Here is a 13,959-nt window from a genome sequence, read left to right as displayed (position 1 = left end):
GATGTTTTCTTTCAGAATCAAAATTTAGCATGGTGTTAGAAACGTAAATGCATTTAAAATGGTTTATACTTAGTATTTCGTTTTCTTTGATTGTGACAAAGCAATTGTCCCTGGCAGAAGTTAAATGCAAAAAAAATGGTAGAAAAACGATCCAATAAGAGATGTAAAAACGAAGGTTAAAGATATTGCCAAGTTTATTAAGAGTAAACTTAAAAATTCAGTCTTTATATATTTGAAGTTTTGTTAATTTTTTTTTCTTCTAAAAACGATTAACATAGAGCTAGATAGTAGATTTATAAGATAACTGTAGTTAGGAAACATGGTAGAGTGTACACTGTTTAAAAAACTGCAAAAGTATAAAAAAAATTCATGAAGTTATGCTGTTACATATCAATTTCTTCGTTTTCAATCAGATCCGTTGGAATTAAAAAAAAATACCTTACAAATGAATGAGTTAGGCCCTAAAAACTGTCAAATTTGTTCGTTTTTTAGAGAAGTACAGCTTTCAAAGTTTTTTTTTCAAAATTCAATGGATTATTACGAAGAAAATGATAAATTCAATAATGTTTTTTGAGCTATGTTAGTAAAGAACTTAAGCTGGAGCATCGATTATATTTAAGAGTTTTAAAAATCATGACTATTATGAGCTAAAAATTTAGATTACTGCTCACAGTACACATTGCAACGGAAAAGCTATATCGCGCGCATCTATTTTCCAAAATTGGTCATCCGTGGACTCCCTAGACTGTGGATATATTGAAAATATAAAGTAACTGATCAATATATGGCCTAATTATCGGCCGTATTATAGTGACTGGTTAGGTTCATGGAACAGGAGCTGGGATGGAAGATAATTTGTCCGACCCATACTCTTCAATCCACCACAATAGGGGTGTCATATCAATTGGACTAATGATCGGTTGGTCTAACGTGCAAAAAGACTATGTGAAGTAAATGCCCTACTCCATAATAGTCTCTCAGACCCGTATCAATCCACGTACAACTCAATCCCTCTCATTGGTCTACAAGGCAAAAGAGCTTATCAGTTAAACAATGCTTCACTATCAATGTCAACAAGGACACAATCTTATAAACTATCAATGTCAACACGGACATGATCTTGTAAACTATCAGTGTCAACTCTAACACTATCTGATAAACTTTAATGCCAACACAGACACGATTTCATAAACTATCAATGTCAACAAGGACAAAATCTCATAAACTATCAATGTCAACATTGACACTATCTCTTCAACTCGTTCAATTAATGAGGAACAATTACTTCTCTCACTGTAATCAAAAACTGCTACTCCTCTAGATTTATTATTCTCAATAACTGATTGGTTCTCAGGAAGGGGATTAACATCTCCATTGTCTTCGTTGTTTGGCATATTATCTTCCCTGTATGACAATGTTCCAGTCCCTGTGCAAATTACAGCTCTTGCATCACCATTAACAGCTGTTGAATTTGCATTAAATTTGGAACTTCTCTCATCTCATCTGTTTCCTATATTGCAGAGTGTGAGGGATCACTAGGAAACCCATATGCACTATTATCTTCTCTGAATTCTTTTAATACATCTATGCCAACCAGCTAAGGGTTTCCTTTCTTGTACACTTCCATTACCTCTGCTAAGGCCAGCAAGATTTTCCTGATCTTGTAAAGTCTAGCCCAATATGATCTTAACTTGTCACAGCTTCCAGGAATAATCTTTGGATAAAAAAACCAGACCCACTCTCCAATTTCAAACTTTGTCAAGATTGGCTTGTAGTATTGAGCATTTTGGGGTACTGAGCCTGTTGCTTCTATCTCATACCAGCATAAGCCATTTGGAACCTTTCTTGCTTCACTTTTGTCCAGTCTGATAGTCCCATCTCCTTGTCTGCTTTTGGGCTATATCAAATTAACAGGAAGTGTAGCTTCCCATCTGAACATGGCAAAAGTGGGGTCTGGCCTGTGCTAGTGTGCTCGGTTGTGATGTAAGTTATACAGGCAGCTTTTACACCCAGATCACCAATTCAAACTCTTGCCACAGTGCCAGCAACCTTATTGCAAATCAGATATGCACTTGCGAATCCGTCTTGCAGTGTCAACAAATAATGGTAATTCTTTCTCACTGTTTCTGACAAGGAAACCAGGTCAATGAATACTTTCTCCCCTACTTTTCCCACTGTACTTGGCACTTGACGTCCCATCTTGGGTTTGATGCTTCTTTCTTTGGTGATACAGATGTCATAACCTTCTACCACTATCCTTTGATCTTGTCCTGTTGTAATTAAACAAAGAAAGTTCTCTAAAACTTGTCTAATGTATCATTTACTCCTCTGTGGCCGAACATTATTCCCCCATGAGAAATCTGGAACGCTTCTTTCAACCTTGCTTCCAGCTTGCAGATACACAGATCTGTCTCATTGTCATAACTCCTTGTACTTTGCTTCTTAATTCTAATTCTTGCATATGTGGTGCTTTGCCTGCTACAACCCATTGTATAACTTCCTTCAAGACTTCATTAGCTTCCAGTAGTTTTTGAAGCTTCTATAATCTCATGCCTTGTTTCTTGGTCATATTGTGCACTGCAGGTGAAAACGTCTGCCTCTCTTTAGCTATTTCTGCTGGATCTCCATCTAGATCTGTAGGATAAGTTATCTTGAGTTCTCCTACTTCATTGTCTATCTGATATTTATCATTCTTTCATTTGTTGGTTTGTCTTAATGATCTGATCTTGATAATGCATCTGCATTCACCTTACCTGTCCCAATATTGTGAATCACTATGAACTCAAACTGAACCTATAATGCAAACCAGTGATGAAAAATTGCTTTCCTAAGATTTTAAACCGCATGACAATGTACCTCAGGCTAGATGCGTCTAAATAAACTAAAAAGGAGGGCTGGTACTTCAGGATATGCTTCCATCTCTCAACACTCTTCACTAAAGCCAATAGTTCTCCCTTAACAGATGCATAATGTTTCTCGTATTTGTTGCACTTCCTGTCACAGCAACGGATAAATGCTCCACTCCTTCCTGTTTTTGAGACAGAACACCAGCAATATTCAAAGCATACCAATCCGTAGTGAAAATAAAGGGCTACTTGGAGTCAAAGTCTGGATATGCCTGAATCTTTCCTGGCCCGTACTCAGTCTTTAAATCCTTAAAATCTTTCTCCATGTCATCTGACCACTCAAATTTCAAGGCCTTCTTGGCCACTCAAATTTATGCAGTTTGTCAAAACTGAGTACCTGGGATTGAAACTCCGATAATATCCATAAATCCAAAGAATGAGGACATCTCCTAACGATTTGTTGGGCTTGGCCAGTTCTGCACATTTTTGATGTAATCCTTCAACGTTTGTACTCCATCTTATCTCACTTTATGTCCTAAGTACTCTACTTCCGACTGAAAAACCATGGCCTTCTTTGTCTGTATCTTGATCCCTGCTTTAGTATGAGCTTGTACTACCTTCCTTAGATGCTCCAAGTGTCCCTATGGATCCCTCAAATACACCAGAATGTCATCCAAATAACTCAACCAATACTCTGCAGGTAGATGAGCCATGGCTTGACAAGGCCGTTAAGGCAACTGTTTTAAATTCAATTCCTTAAATGTATGGTTTATTGAAATATCATCTACAGTCCTTTTAATATTGACCCAGACATTAAATATATTTGACAGGTGTTGTGCCGGGAAGGATCAAATACAAGTGTTAATCATTCAAACATCATTGAAGTACATATACAACATAATGCAGTTTTCTGACCTATTTTTGTATTTGCACAGACATAAAACTGCATTTATGCATTCTGTACAGTTCCATTGGTTTGGTAATAAGTTAAACAAATTCCACGGTATAAATATTTCATCTTCAGATCTTCAATTTTGCAGAGTATCCCAAAAAAGGACAAAAAAAGGATCTTTAAGACATTGTAGCACTCACTCACTCATTGGATTCACATTTTATTTCAACATGTTATAAAAAGGGTTACAATTACAAATTACAAAGTAATTACAAAGTAATGAATAAGATTATTCTGTAATGATAATTATAATTATAATTGACTTATAGCAGACTGTCTTGCATGTTGAAATTTGCGCCCAAACTCTATAAAAAGACGCCTCAGGCATAACGTTATTATGGTCCTTTCTTTTGCGGTACTCAAAAGCAAGAATATTCCCTTCCTGCTTTGTAAACTGAGGTTTTTATATTTTTCTAGAATAACTCTGCGCATTTTTTAGATTTGCTTAGAAGATTTGCAAAATTAATTTATGAAATCAATCAAGAAAATGCATGTCAAACTTCAAATTGTCATTATTTTGTGTTCTTTGTGCCACATACCTCATATCATGGTGTCAATCGATTAGAAATGTTGCATGGATTTCAGTAATTTCAGGGAGGGGTCTTTTTTATGGATTTTCAAACTATAAGTTCCCATTGAATTTATAAAATTTACTTAAGCTATGACACACTCTTAAAATTCACAATTTAGATTTATTTCGTATTTTTCTAATGCAAATAAATGATGTAGCCAGTAGCAAGAAATTGAGCTTGTGAAATTGTAAGAGACTGTAAACGAAATTTATTGAGTGGAGTGTCTGTACCGATAAAAGCTTTGTCTGTTCAAGAATAGGGCTAGGCAGGTTCCAACTTTTTCAAGCCGTTTCATTGAAGGTTTGTTCCAACCGTTTCTAAAATAAGATCTCTGGTAGCCATGAGTTAATTAGAGGGTAAGAACAAAGCGTCGTTTTGTTAAAGGGAGTGTTCGCGAAAAATGAAAGGGGGGTATAGGCTTAATGCTACTAATCTTACTTCTATCTGTTGCGTCTATAAGGAGAAAATTGTTAAACACGACTCACACCGTGGAACGCAGCGTTCATACAAATTCGGAAAGATGCAACATTCAACTCGGATCGTAAACAAATCAATTTAATTCCAAACAAATCATTCAGATATTACAAAAAGTACTCATCGATTATTTTTCGACGCATTCGTATATAGTTAATATTTCATAAAATTTTTTGATTTTGTTTTTTTTTAAATAATTTTCGCTTGCGTTGGATTTTCGAACATTCCTGGAGAATATTAAAATGTCGCCTTCATAATCAAAAATCCTCGAAACAGGAATAAATGTTTTCAAAAGTAACTCTCAGATCATGTGGGAGGACAGNCAGGGGTGGCGCGGCCCCCCCTCGTACGCCCCTGTTCACATAGACTCTATGCCTTTCACTTTACGAACGATGATTTTCCGCTATAACAATAAATCAAATGATGTTTTTTATTCACCTAATTCATTTTCTAAAGTTTATTTAACAGTTTAAAAAATTCATAATTGAATTGGATAGTCTAGAGAACATACTGTATTAATGTACTCTACTGCATATAATTTGTGAACATTTACATGATTTGTACACTTTGAAAGGCTGAAAGGGACTGACAAAATTCATACCGTGGGATTGTCTAAATTTCACTCTAATCTATATAATGATTTGGCAAAGGAAAAATAAGTTTAAAAGCTGCGGGGAACATTAAAAAATAAACGAAGACCCAGCAAATTCTAAGTCTAATTCTTTGAGGTTAATGCTGTAGTATAGTTTGACTGGTTCATGGTTAAAACATAAAATTTAATTAAATATACAGACAAAATATCTAATGCATGTACTATTCATCTATTATAGCCTGGTGTTCAACTGAACATGTGGATTTGAAAATGACTGAATATCATGATTGATGTGTATCTTTGGTAAATAATCTCTGAGAGTTAAATCTTATTTCGATATTTCTGCAACTACTGCTATATGTATGGAATGTTAAATCAGCAAATTTAGTTGTCAACTTTGACTTTTCAATTAAACAATTATTATTTTTACGTTTCAACGAAAATTTAAATCCTCTTAATATTTTATCAAAAATGTTAGTAAAATAAGGTAAACATTTCGGGAAAATGGGTTGTTGAAAATTTTTGCGAAAATGAACGAAAATTTTCTTTTTCGTTTACTTTTTCGTTGCCTGAATGAAATTTTCGCGAAAGAGAAAAAACAAAAATTTGGAAACCCTAATGAGAACTCCACATCTTCTCTTTGAAAACTGATTACTTTCAAACGAACTTTCCCCAAAAAAGTAAATGACGCATTTTTTCGTAGCTGATGAAGGAAATTAACTGCATTAAACATTGTCAGAAACCTTGTTTTTAGCGCTAAAAATTGATTAACTTCAATTGAAGCTAGAAAAATGATGATATCTTCCACATTATTGTTTCAAACCCTGAATCATTCCCTTTAAGAGAGTTTAAGGTGTATGTACCGTTGAACAAAATTGAGACTTTCAATTCCGAAGTTGGAAAACGTTTTGAAATTATGTCTGGAGCCCCCCCCCCCCTCAGTTTAACGTTTCAGAATAAAAAATTCAAACATAACAGGAGACGTTATTCCACGTGACACCGCCCAGCGCTCTGATTAGAGGCAGTATATTGCAGCTAGGCAACAGACGGCCTGAAAAATTCCTAGACGTGAGGTAAAATGCATTCCCAAAGTGTTTAACTTGGCGCGGCCGAACTGCACATAAAGTGCAATCATCCAGGCTCGGAGGGGGGGGGGCGGGGCTTGAGGTCAGTGAACCGGTTTCATAATTTTATAGAAAGTACAAAAATTGAAAAAAAAATAATTTAATATAATTATTTGGTAGGTTTTATAGAACGCCTTGTAATCCCATAGAGAAAAATCAATTCGATGAAAGGTACATTTTTCTCAATAAAATGCATTCTTATTGCGCTTATTTGCACTATCAGTATCACCCATGGTGTTTGATATTAATTCAAGATAAGAAAATATGTATTCTTTGCTTCTGATAATTTTGACAAATATGTTTAAAATAGAAACAATCTCCGTAAAAAAATAACTTTATAATACAAATCTTAAAAATACTTTAAAATTTACATGTGTACATCTTTATGTTTGAACTTCCTTCAAATATGAGCAGATTTCATTAGCTCTCGGAAAATTAATTTTTGAGCTCTTAAAGTTTTAATTTCTATTTCAACTTTGTTATTTTTATGATTTATCAATTAAGAACTTTAAGTTTAAAACTGTTGAACAAAGAAGATTCATAGTGAAAAAAGAGTATTTTTTAGCAAATTAGATTTTGCCCATAATCTCCATGATAAAGTACATTTAGCTATTTCAAATATTTTTTGTTTTAGTCTTTTCTTGGCAAATATTAAGGTTGTTTTAGATTTTATTTAAATATTACAAGAATCTTTCATAGTTTTTTTTAAGATTTGTGAGTTTCAATATGGCGTAGACCAAACAGAAGCAAATTTCACATCAAACCAATTAGGAGAAATATACCTTTTTCATTTTTACTTAGATCTTCTAGAGTTTAAATTTTAGAAATAGCCAAGTTTTATTTTAAGAAATGGACTTGGTAGATTAAGATTTAGATCTTTCAATAAAGGTTGAGTTAAATAGTTTGAAATAAAAAGAAATACTACTAACAAATGTTTTGGTAAAACGTATTCTTAGGAACCGTGTTACCATTTTTAAACGTGTTCATCGAGTTTTTATTACATTGTAGTGTTTTTAGTCTATTTAAGAAACATAAATCATTCTTAAATACTTCTTTACTACAATACAATTCAAACAATTGCTTTTACGTGAACAATCTAACTCCCCCCCATCCCCTCCACAGGTATAAGCCATCCACCATCCCCTTTAACCTTCCCCTTTACATTTCATTACATACATTTCAAATCTGCATAGGATTTGATTTAAAGGAGCAATCGGCAAAATCCAAACTAATTTTTGTGTAAAAATATGCATATTTTGGTTCACATTGTGATGCCTATTTTCATATTTACAATTATCCTTTGTCAATTATCTATTATATTTTTTAGCCTTTTAAATTTTTTTGCATTTCGACTTGGTCACTTGTTGAAAATGGCATTTTTTTTCTCATCATTTTATGGAAACATAGAAATTACTTCAGTAAAAGAAACGCTTCATAGTGTTTAAAGTACAAACCTCAAAATTCTATTTCAATATAACAATGACAGAAGTGACTTGTTCATGTCAGAAACTTACAAAATGAATGCTTAATTTAAATACAGGGTCGAAACTCGACTCGGTTTAATAAATTAGAGACAGTACACCAAACGAATCATTCCCTTTTTGGGAGATTAATGTGAGGATGAGAATTGAAAGGTATTATCGTCCTAAGACTAAAAGCAAAAATGGAAGAGTCCAATAATCAAAATTTTCCAATTTCAAAGTTTCCCCCAACAGAGGAATTATGAATGTTCACGTAGCAGGTATGGGTATTTACGTAAGTCAATGTTTAGATGTCTATCTATCTATCTATCTGCTATCTTTAACCTGGGTCTAAGGCGGTTTAGAAACTAAATAAAATATTTACATTATAAATTATTTTTATTATTATTTATGCGGAACCCTCCTTTTAACTTTGTAGACAATAAATCATAACAAATATGAATTGCCAAGGAGACTTCAACCATATAAAAAAAATTCTGTCAAACTTAAGAATATTTCACTTAAGATTGATTTCTTATATGTTTAATTTACTTATTGAAGAGCTATTGAAAAGAATAAAAAAATTTGTTACCAAACAAATTTGCTCTTCTTACACTTAACAACTAGAGGAGCTACGAGGTCACAAAGTTGTTTCAGTAATGCATCTGACCTTCTCCTTCTGTCTAGTAATAAAGTACAACTTTACCAAACACTGAGTCTAATGTTTGCTCAGACATATTTTTAAATAAACATTTGGACATCCCTAGCTAACGCCTTAACATTCTTAGCTTATATAACTGTGCACTGTGTACGTCACGTTTAGACCCATCCAGATAGGTAGATAGATAGATAGAAAGATAGACAGATAAATAGATAGATAGATAGATAGATAGATAGATAGATAGATAGATAGATAAGATAAGATAAGATAAGATAAAGTTTATTGCTAAAATACATGTATCTGTATTCTATGAACAGAACGAGTTTACGATTACAAATTGATGATTATATTAACAGTACAAGTATAAAGCAATTAGGTGGAAAATAGCGCTTGGCTGTTTTGATTATTTTTTCCATCTAATTTTAATAATGATAACAAAACATTTCAATTGAATTGATTTAAGGAGAACTATTAGAGATCAGGGTGCGATTTTATCTTATGCAAAATAGTTTATACATTTATTAGAATAACTAGAGTTTAAAGTAATTTTCTGACATGTACACAACAAATATCAAAGCATATTAGATCATATCTAATTAGTTTTACATGAATAGCAATTCGGTTTATAACACATTGTAATGTAATTTTCAAAAAGAGAATTTAGTAGTCTAGTTTTAAATATACTTAGAGAGTTGCTTCTTTTTAAGTCAAGAGGCAGGTTATTCCACATCTTAAGAAGAGAACGTGATGGTAAATACTGTAATGAGCACTGTAATGAGAATATCAAGTTGATAGTTAAGAGATTTTTTAGAGTTTCCAACCTTGTAAAAAATGTTTTCAAAGGTTGCCCCCCCCCCAGGCAACATTGTGCCCCCCTTAAAAACCCCCTTTTTAAAAAAAAATATTGTTACCTTTTTTAACTTTGTAAGTTTAAATTTATGTAATNGGGGGGGGGGGGGGCACAAAATCAGTCAATCCTTCTTAATACTGTGGTGTAAGCTTCAAGGGATGAAAAATATAGATGGAAACGTTTCTGAAAATATATCTATATTTTCATATGATTGATACATATTATATAATAAATTATGATATCAAATATATTTTTACAGTTTACACTGAAGGCAGTTACTGATTGAAGCTTTTTTCCGATGTACCTTTGAAACCTTCATTTCTCCATCGTTTCTGAAGCAAGAAATGCGCGAGTCTCTTTTGTAGAGAAACTACAAATAAATTCAGTTTTCAATATGGGAAACATGGATTTTTAATGTAATACTTGATCAGACAAAGCTTTGAAGGGTATTGTTGTGAATCAGAATATATTTGAATTATTTTCTTCATCTTTTAGTTTGGAAGAATGCAATGCAATGCAATGTAGAATGTAGATTGCCTGAGGGAGATGGAATATTAAAAGAACCCTCCCCCTGGTCCCCCCCCCCTACGCGTGCCCCCTCTGAGGTGGGGAGTCAAATGGAAATATATTTGCCCCAAGCGAATGTTGTGTATGTTACGATCAACTTTAGTTGGCTCAGAAATAATCGTTTGTATCGTTATAATGTAAATAAAGTGTTGTTAACACAAATTCGAAATATAAGGAAGACGATTTTACCGACTCAAATGCCGTAGCCTTTTCTCAAGACGTGTTTATCCATTTCCTCCATGTAGCACCCACATGTCAAACCCCACAAATCAATTTAATTCCAAACAAATCATTCAGATATTACAAAAAGTACTCATCGATTATTTTTCGACGCATTCGTATATAGTTAATATTTCATAAAATTTTTTGATTTTGTTTTTTTTTAAATAATTTTCGCTTGCGTTGGATTTTCGAACATTCCTGGAGAATATTAAAATGTCGCCTTCATAATCAAAAATCCTCGAAACAGGAATAAATGTTTTCAAAAGTAACTCTCAGATCATGTGGGAGGACAGTCAAACGGGGGGTCGGTGTTTCAAAAAAATCATAAACTTTTTTATTAATTAAGCTGCAGGGCAAAAATTTATATATTTGAAAAACCCTTGAAAAATGTAATAATATATATTTCAATATTTTAAAAAAAAATCAAAAATAATTATTTTAAAACATTTTATGACATACTTCTTGAACTTATTTAAATCCTCCCTTGCACCCATAACCATTAAGGTTAGAGGTTTTGTTTTTTTACGAGTAGGCCTTGAAAAGTTGGACTAAGGACATGTATCACACTCCCCTATCCCCTTGTAAGTGCAAAATCATAGGGGAGGGGGAAACATTCCACCCCCAGCCTATTTTAGAAGGATATAGCTCAGCTAGGATGAAGATCTGAAGGTTGAATTTGGCTTTCCTATCTTAAAAATAGTTCGTGAATGGTATATACAAAGAGAATAGAATATATATTAGAATGGAATTTACTAGAAAAAAGTGTAAAACGCTATTTTGTTGTACTTTTTGCAGGTGTATTTCATATATTTGCGCTACCTTTTGGGCCCTGGAACATCATTTTATAGAAAATCTAAAATTAATATGAAAAGAAATCCAAATTATGAAATAGGCTGGTTTCATATTTGACCAATGATCATTTCACATATACAGGGGCGTACGAGGGCTTTTGTTTAGGGGGGCGCAAAAATTTTTTTTGGGGTACATGAAGCTCTACATCACTCCCATGAAGTACCCACAAATGTTCATCATTAATTCCTTTGTTAATTTCTAAATCAACCAATTTTAACTCCGCCTTAAATGCAAATATTTCAAAACTTTCGTTTTTAAATAAATGTTAGAAATATCCATTTTTAGATCTCTTTATTTTACTATAGTGACTTTTAAAGTCAACAAGTGTGTGTGTAACTATGCTTTGTTATTCCACTCAATCTTGGCATTTTAATACTGAATTCTTTTCAAGTCTATAATAGATATGAAACTAAACTAAATTTTTCTAAACATCCGTGATTAATATATTGCAATTATTTCTATCAGAATTTAATTGAAAAGTAATACAAGTATAACCAATGTTTAAACTTAAAAACATGTTATGTTTACAAAATAATCGAAGAAAGCAAAGACGATATTGTAAAGAAAAGACTAACAAGATTAACAAGATTAAAAAGAATAAAATATATAATCAAACAAAAAGTTTGTCAGAAAATCAGCGCAAATTAAAAAGTGTTAAAAATGAAAAATTTGGTCTAAAAACAACCATAAACCCCATTTTTTCAATATCAGTATAAATCTACATTTCTTAGACCTGGAAGCTTTGAGCTCATCTTCAAAGTATTCCAACAATCCACCACAAAATGATCAAAAATGTGAAATTATGGTGCACCCATATATTTCTAATGAATTAGGTATACGACAAATTCAATACATATCCCATTAATATTTGTTCCAAAGCACTCCCTTCAAGAATTGCAAATAATCCTAATGCAATTTATTTAAAACAATTAATAAAAGTAGAAAACAAATGTTAAATGAATGATGTGTCATGTTTCAAAGTTTCTCTGAATTTAATGGAATTGTTATTGAAGGTTCAGCATGAGAACGTGGATCCTAGTGACGGCCATTTTGGAAATTAACTTGTTAGTGACAGGTAGTTTTATTCTTTCATTTTTACCACAGAGCATTGTTAAAGGGATTATAGACGTAAGCTTGAGTGAAAAATGCATTTATAGAGCTGCATGTCTGATTAATAACAGCACCTGTTCAATCTTTTTCTGAAAAGTGTGATTATTATAAATAGTACGTTATTTTTATAGTTAAAAACAAAACATCTTTTTCACAATTTCTGAACAGTCCCTTTCAGATGGTGAACCTGCCTCCTATCTTGTGAAGACTAAGGATCCCTCAGCACTAGAAGATGTTCAGGATCCTTCACAAGATGCTAATCTCTTGTATACAATTGATCCAGGAGGTATTATCTACATGCATGTTGTAATCAAACCAATGGGTTACTGATCGATGCGCTCCAATGTAAGGAAAATGTCGTCTCCTAAGATAGATAAATATAAATATGACGTCACTCTTGCATCTAAAATCAGTGACGTCATATTATGTTTTTATCTGTCTATCTTAGGATACGATAATTTCCGTAGATTGGAGCTCATTGAGAGTAACCCAGATTATTATACAACCTTGAATAAAAACCAAATATAGCGAAATGTCAAAATATTTTTTTCACTTTTGTAAAAATTCATGGCAGTAACAAAGAAAAGGATATCAAAAGAACAGTTAAAAATACGTATTTATGCATTTATAACATCTTGTCTGATTCATCTAAATCGTTATTAAATATTATGAACAATCCATATTTTGTTTGTAGCAGAAGCTGACGAAGCTAAAGAGGCGTGTGAAGATCCTTTAATCAAATTGTGTCACATGATTACTGTAAACAGAAATATTATTGGAAATGATATGATTCTTTTACCTGGAGGAATACAGCTACACTTTAAAGGAAAGGTTCACGAAGCTGACCCGTCAATCATTTTCGTCTGGGCCTCATGTCAAATGTTTTTTGTAGACCAAAACTGTCTTATTTCTGTAATCATATAATTAACAATCAATTGAATAAGAAACCAAAAATCAAACTTCAAATCGTCATATTTTTAGAGTTTTGGGTCGTCTTTACATTCTCATCCTTTGTGGGTCATCCTGTATACTGTCGTCTTCATATTTCATTCTTTTCTGGTTTTCACTGATCTATAAATAAACAAATTGGATCGACTCAAGAATCGTGACCCCGCCCTTTAAAGGAAACACTCCTGGCAATGACAAGAGTTACATATATGAAGGAGATGAGGCCGAGGCTCTATTGACCGTTGGTACCGGTGTCAGTGCAAGCATAACTCTACAGGATGGAAGAAAGTTCTCGATTGAACCCTGGTTTAAGGGAAAAACTATTCTGAAAGAAATGGATGTTGACAAACTCTCTCAAATGATGGACTAAAATTGGCCTGATATATTACACAATAAATTTGTATAAGAAAATTGTTAGTTAAAGGAACTGTTAGAGTAAAGTGAAAGGGGTATAGGCTAAAGTCTTAATTTTTTGGAGCTGATCGCGACCAATATTAGTTCTATTTGATGTCCCTGTATCAAGAAATTAATAACTTAAAAATATGTGATATGGTATTTGAAGCAAAGTTTTAAACAGATAGTATTCAGCAAATATGGAACAAATCTAAAAATGATAACCTGAGGTGCCTTAAATTTTTTTTCTTGTGAAGCTCCTTTAATAATTTGAATGTATCTGGCCAGGTGGCTCCATCTGTATCACATGACCAGAATTTCCACCAATGGCCGTTC

At 32.9% G+C, this 13,959-nt stretch overlaps 1 protein-coding gene across 2 annotated transcripts; it reads left to right on the top strand.

Annotated features, from left to right (window-relative positions):
• The first annotated feature begins 12,137 nt into the window (after positions 1-12,137).
• On the top strand, positions 12,138-13,641 carry LOC111703251 (uncharacterized). Of its 2 annotated transcripts, none has more exons than XM_023475142.1 (4): positions 12,138-12,247; positions 12,461-12,568; positions 12,980-13,108; positions 13,407-13,641. In XM_023475142.1, exons 1-4 carry the CDS (start codon positions 12,193-12,195, stop codon positions 13,598-13,600), a joined length of 486 nt encoding a protein of 161 aa, XP_023330910.1. In that variant the 5' UTR covers positions 12,138-12,192; the 3' UTR covers positions 13,601-13,641. The 2 variants fall into 2 exon arrangements, with proteins under 2 accessions (XP_023330910.1, XP_023330909.1); XM_023475141.1 differs by having other exon boundaries at positions 12,977-13,108.
• Positions 13,642-13,959: the final 318 nt, after the last annotated feature.

This window comes from Eurytemora carolleeae, unplaced genomic scaffold, assembly GCF_000591075.1.
Source record: "Eurytemora carolleeae unplaced genomic scaffold, Eaff_2.0 scaffold150, whole genome shotgun sequence".
Taxonomy (NCBI): domain Eukaryota; kingdom Metazoa; phylum Arthropoda; class Copepoda; order Calanoida; family Temoridae; genus Eurytemora; species Eurytemora carolleeae.
Note: the sequence above shows the minus strand (reverse complement) of the source record. Positions and strands in the feature narration are given on the sequence as shown.

Excerpts from the sequence above, each read along its gene's own strand:
- LOC111703251 (XM_023475141.1), top strand. The coding sequence starts at position 12,193 with ATGAGAACGTGGATCCTAGTGACGGCCATTTTGGAAATTAACTTGTTA. Across the intron at positions 12,248-12,460 it reads AATTAACTTGTTAGTGACAG|ATGGTGAACCTGCCTCCTAT; the intron begins GTAGTTTTATTC and ends AGTCCCTTTCAG. Across the intron at positions 12,569-12,976 it reads GTATACAATTGATCCAGGAG|CAGAAGCTGACGAAGCTAAA; the intron begins GTATTATCTACA and ends TTTTGTTTGTAG.